Source organism: Photinus pyralis, unplaced genomic scaffold (genome assembly GCF_008802855.1).
Source record: "Photinus pyralis isolate 1611_PpyrPB1 unplaced genomic scaffold, Ppyr1.3 Ppyr1.4_LG10, whole genome shotgun sequence".
Lineage (NCBI taxonomy): Eukaryota > Metazoa > Arthropoda > Insecta > Coleoptera > Lampyridae > Photinus > Photinus pyralis.
In genome coordinates, this window is record NW_022170250.1 from 5691894 (window position 1) to 5697942 (window position 6049).

The window sequence follows — 6049 nt, forward strand, 5'->3', positions numbered from 1 at the left end:
GACTAACTTCGGGAATCGATGCCCTGGGGTTGGGTTAAGATCAGTACAAAATTATTAATAAAAACAGTAATAAATAATGATGTGTTAATCACCTGCAGGCAAACAAGTTGTAATAAACTAACCTTAAACCGTAAAAACATTTCCGACCATTATTAAACTTGGTTTTTCTTTTTCTAAGAATTTAAACCAGTCTTGGCAACATTGCTTAAAACTACCAACCCTAAAATCGAAAATTCAGTTGTTCTCTCATTAGTAACTTAGGTATTCTTTTCATATCGAGTGGAATACCTTTCTGTTGCAGTTAATTAAGGTAAGTAGCTACCAAGTTTGAGCTTATAATTTAAAAATTGTTATAGGCATGGATGAGGACAAGCCGCTTGTTAAAATTGAACCCAAACAAGAAGAAGAAATAAGTGTATCCTTCCAAACTAAAATTATAGTAAGCAATGATGTTTTGGCAATTGTAAAAAAAGAAGAAGACAATGAAAATGCTGCGGACCATTTTTACGACGAGCACAATGGAGAAGAAGTGTATTTGTCAAAGCTTACCTCTCAAACGGTACAGTTGAAATGTAACCTTTGTCCTTACCTAGCACGTACGAAATTAAATTTTACACGACATCTTTTAACGCATAAGAATAAGGATTTTAAATGTGATAAGTGTGATTATGCCGCACATTATAAAAACTCCCTGAAACGACATCTTTTAATACATCAAGTTTCTAAAGATTTTAAATGTGACCATTGTTATTACGCTTCAAATTGTGAACGCTCTCTAAAAAGACATCTTCAAACCCACAACGTCCTGAAAGATTTTAAATGTACAAATTGTGATTATGCCACAAACTTTAAAAGTGATCTTAATCTACACCTCTTAAAACACAAAGATTCTAAAGATTTTAAATGTGACATTTGCCATTATGCCACTTACTTTAAACGTTCCTTGAAACGACATCTCTTAACACACAACGCCTCGAAAGTGTTTAAGTGTGAAAGTTGTGATTATGTGACAAACTATAAAAACGGTCTTAAACTACATCTTCTAAAACACGTCGGTTCTAAAAGTTTCAAATGTGGCATTTGTGGTTATGCCACCAATTTTAAATATAATCTGAAACAACATATTTTAACACATCAAGTTTCTAAAGATTTTAAATGTGACTTTTGTGATTATGCCGCAAATTTTAAAGGCTCTTTGAAACGACATCTTTTAATCCATAATGTGTCTAAAGATTTTAAATGTACAAATTGTGATTTTGCCACGCACTATATAAGCGTTTTTAAAAAGCACCTCGCAAAACATAGAGTGGACAATGGCATAAGCTATCAAAGCCATTGGGGACAACATTTTTTAACAAAGAAAGATTTTAAATGTGCCCATTGTGATTATGCCACAAACTTTAAAAGCGATCTTAGACAACATCTCGTAAAACACAAAGGTTCCAAAAATTTTAAATGTGCAAATTGCGATTACGCCAGTTACCTTAAAACTTCCTTGAAACGACATCTCTTAACGCACAAGGTCTCGCAAGATTTTAAATGCCCAAATTGTGATTATGCCACAATCCATAAAAACGAGTTAAAAAAACATCTCAAAAAATATAAAGTTTCCAAAGATTATAAATGTGCTCATTGTGATTACGCCACAAACTTTAAAAGCGATCTCAGAATACATTTCGTAAAACACCAAGGTTCCAAAAGTTTGAAATGTGACTTTTGCGAGTATGCCACCAACCGTAAACCTTCCTTGAAACGACATCTCCTGACACACAAGGTCTCGAAAGATTTTAAATGTGGTCTTTGTGATTATGCCACAAACTTTAAGAGCAGATTAAAGAAACATTTCGCAACACACAACGATAAGAAAGATTAAGATACCAAAGAACCGTATTGTTTCTTGAAATGTTAATATAATGTCGAGATAAACCGATGATTGATGATCATCCCAACAAATTTGAGGAAAACAAATTAATTTTAAGTAGATATTTTGTTCTTGTGTCGCTAAAAGCGTTTGTTGTATAGGTACATTGTAATTATCAACTACTACTGGGTCAGTATTAAAAATAAATGTGTTTTTATGTTACTATAAAGACATCTACAATGGCACTTTGTCGCCGCAACCCGTGATGATGCTTCAATACGAAACATAACCTCTAATTTATTCCTTCCCTTTCGCCCGTCTTTGCGTGCACACGGTGTCTCGGGTGTTCGCCGTGACGCTTTTATAGGGACAAGGAGGCACACACACAAGTGGGAAATGTAAGAGGGGGTCGCTAGGAAATTTTACCCATGTACCGCTTCATAGTCTACGTGAACGAAAGTACGTCTGGCGATAACAAAAAACGTATTCCGATTTCATTCGTTTTGTGTAACGAAAATGCGGCTTTCCTATTTGTCTAAATAAGTATGTTAGTACAGAAAAGAGTTCTCGTTTCAGAGCGTCTAATGGGCGAGATTTAAATAGCGAAAGGGGTGGGAAAGCGGGAATTCTAAGCTTGTTTTCGCGAGCGGCCACGTACTCTGTTTGTGCGTAAATTTTTGTATTATTGAAAACTCATTCTAAGTTGATTTTCGGGAACCATCAGGTAAGTAGGCTGAAATTGAATTCTTTGCGAAGTTATAAAAGCAGGCGCGTACTACCATTGGCGTATTATTCCTGTGTATAATTATGATTTCGAGTGTTTATTTCGCGGTTTGCACGGATTCGCAATACGCATAGACATTTTTCTTTACCATTCATCACGGGGCCAACTGCACCATCGAAGCGATCCGTTGCCATATTTCTAAAGGGAGCGACATTTTCTATGGAGAGATAAGATCACGGAGGAGAATAATACCCACGTCAATAACTGCTATTTTAATTTTGTTTAATGTAATTTTAATGTTCCTAGAGGAATCGACCGGTGAGAATTATTTGCATGAAACTTGTATTTATAGATAAGAATCGAATAAACAAAGAACTTTTGCTATGTCTTTCATTGATTGGAATTTTGCAGATAATTCTATTGATGCCATTCCTTTTTAATTCCCTTTTATGGTTCAAATCGAAGTGTAAAGAAAAATGGAATGTGATTTCCTTAGTTTTGATTAATACATTCAATCAACTAAGTTTACTTGTGTGTTTATTCGAGTTTAATCAAATCAGAGTATTAGATTTTGAATTCAACTCAAACTTTATTACTGATGCCCAGTTGCACCAACAAAATTAAGCCTTGCTTAAAGTTAAGTCCAACTTAAAATCTATGGTAACGATTATTGAGACAATCGTTGCTATGGTATTTAAGTTATGCTTAACTTTAAGGGATACTTAATTTTGACGGTGCAACTGGCCATGAGTTAGCCGTGGATAAAATAAAAATTTATTGTCATTTGCCAGTACCGTAGAGGTTTAATTTTATCTATGCAAGTGGGGTCTTCGACGAAGGCCGTTCGTTACAGGAACTAACAAGCGATTTAATTTCAAAGGATGGGGACAGGAGACATCTAACGGAGGAACACTTATTACAGGGTGTTTACAAATAACATTTGCGTCGCGTTCTAGGCTATTTTCCACCACCGTTACATTCTCTCCTTTTTTTAGCGTTTTTTAAGAATTAAAAAAAATGTGCTTCTGTTTGAGTTTTGCCCGCCCGTCGGACCCACTTCTGCCATTTCGAACTACTTCTAGGGGAATGGTCCTAGAGTCCTGGAATTTTTTGCAGTAGGTGGCCTATACTTTGAAGGTGTGCCAGACGGCCATCAAATTTCGCTGTCTAAAAGCCCCCCCACGAATTATTTCCTGAGATGGTGTTTTTGAAAGTAAAATGTCTTAATTTTTGCATACGACAACCAATTGGTCTCAGATTTTGCATACGCATGCCTTTAGTGGTGCCAAGTTAAACTTTAGAGAGGGGGGGGGGGTAAACACATGTTCTACCATTCATGGTACTCTAATGAAAGGTCTCGACGAAAGGAATTTATTTATACTAACCAATTGTCTTCCTCCTCGATCCCTTGTCGTGATCGGTTATAATTCCTTATATCTTTAGAGTGAATTGTCAAAGGAAAGTAACTACAAAGGGATTGGGACGTTTGGAAGGAAATTAGCCATTGGGGCATTTAAATAAAATTTGATACATAGCCAGTTGGAATAAATCCAAATTTAACGCGTTTTAAAATTTCGTTTTGCGCATGCGCAGTGCCAACTTTCTTATTTATGGAGGCATTTAAATGAAATTTGATACTTACCCACTTGGAATAAAAGAAATTTAACACCATTTTCCAAATTTGGTTTTGCGCATGCGCATTGCCAACTTTCTTATTTATGGAAGAAATTTCGTAGGGGTGTTTAAAAAAATGCGCTTTATCTGCACAAGGGTTGTGCACAATTTGTTTACTTGTTTAAATTCCCTTTTATGGTTCAAACCGAAGTGTAAACAAAAATGGAATGCGATCTTCTTAGTTGTTATTAATATATTCAATCAACTAAGTTTACTCGCGTATTTATTCGAGTTTAATCAAATCAGAGCATTAGATTTTGAATTCAACTCAACCTTTATTACTGAGCTAGCCGAGGGTAAAATATAAATTAATTGTCATTTGCCAGTCCCGTAGCGGTTTAATTTTATTTATGCAAATGGCGTCTTCAACGAAGGCTGTCCGTTACAGGAACGTACAAGCGATTTAATTTCAAAGGATGGGGACAGGGGACATCTAACGGAGGAACACTTATTGCAGGATGTTTACAAATACCATTTCCGTCGCGTACTAGGCTATGTCCCCTCTTTTTTTAAATGGTAGGCCAATATAAGCTCCTAGGTCTCTTCTAATAAATAGCTCGTTTAATCTTGCACTACTCGAAACTACGTAATTCGGCGTTGAATGTGAATGTCGTATAGAAATACTATTTGCGCACGATTAGCCGATTTAGAAGTGCGATGAAGTACAACATGCAATTCAATCAGTCCATTTTTAGGTCACAAAATTTTAACTTCCGCTAGCGTTCGTATTTATCGTAATAGTTTCCAATTCGCAAATTATCCGTAACTGAAGATCAGCATACGCGTTTAATTAAAATGTACTCAACTTCAGACCCTAAACCGGAAAAAAGCATCTGTTTAACCTTATTTCATTTTACTATCGAGCCCAAGCCCACACGCATGTGTCCTTTTTACTACGTCGGACCCTGCGTAAGGAGGAAAAATGGCATACACCCAGGTTTTACGCTAACTTCCCATATGCGTTCCAAAAGCTAACCGGATTCTGCTTACATTTGAAATGGCTCCTGAACGAAAGTCTGAGACAGCCCCCCCCCCCTTTCTTACGTCAGTTGTAAACAGCCCTATGGCCAGAAGTACGGTAGTAAAGGGATGCAAAGTAAAACACTATGATAGTATAATTCGTATTTTAAATAAGTCACTTGGTGCAATAAAACCTTTTCTGTTTAAAGAAACATGGAAAATTACATGACCTTGGGAAGCAAACTCAATCTTTACGAAACATGCGGAAATTAGTGAATGGCAACTCATATCTTAGATCGATTTAAATTATTTAGTTAGCAGGGTCCCACCCCAAAGACTTGTAAATTGCCCCTCGTGCGGGATTCGACATCAATTACAGCTTTAGATGTCGTAACTAATATGGTTAACGTATTTCCCATCACCGTGTCTCACTGTGAAAGGTGTTTGTTTATATACAAGTCCGTATAAACATCAAACAATTTCCACAAGTTTAAACGAATAAGCAAACATATAAATTAAACTTCGGGCTAAATTCACTTAATCAAAATATCGATAAATGGAACATTTCTACCAAAAATAATAACAGTTTCAAACAATAAAAGTTAACGGTAAGGGATTTGAAAAAAATGATAAATTGCATGTACTTAAAAAACATCAAAATGGACATGCCTGTGTTCCGGCATCGTTTACTATTAATTAAAGAGCAGTATTCAAGGTAAAGTCGAATATCACACACACACACACACACACATACTAAACAGAAAGAAGGGGGTAGTCGAGGGGGTAGTGTAATATGCACTGACTTCGGACATAAACCTCATACTTTGTCA

At 36.0% G+C, this 6049-nt stretch overlaps 1 protein-coding gene across 1 annotated transcript; it reads left to right on the plus strand.

Annotated features, from left to right (window-relative positions):
* LOC116161177 (zinc finger protein 845-like) lies at positions 1–2083 on the plus strand. The gene is made up of 2 exons (XM_031474425.1): positions 1–310; positions 357–2083. Exon 2 carries the CDS (start codon positions 359–361, stop codon positions 1871–1873), a length of 1515 nt encoding a protein of 504 aa, XP_031330285.1. The 5' UTR covers positions 1–310; positions 357–358; the 3' UTR covers positions 1874–2083.
* The last annotated feature ends 3966 nt before the right edge of the window (positions 2084–6049 follow it).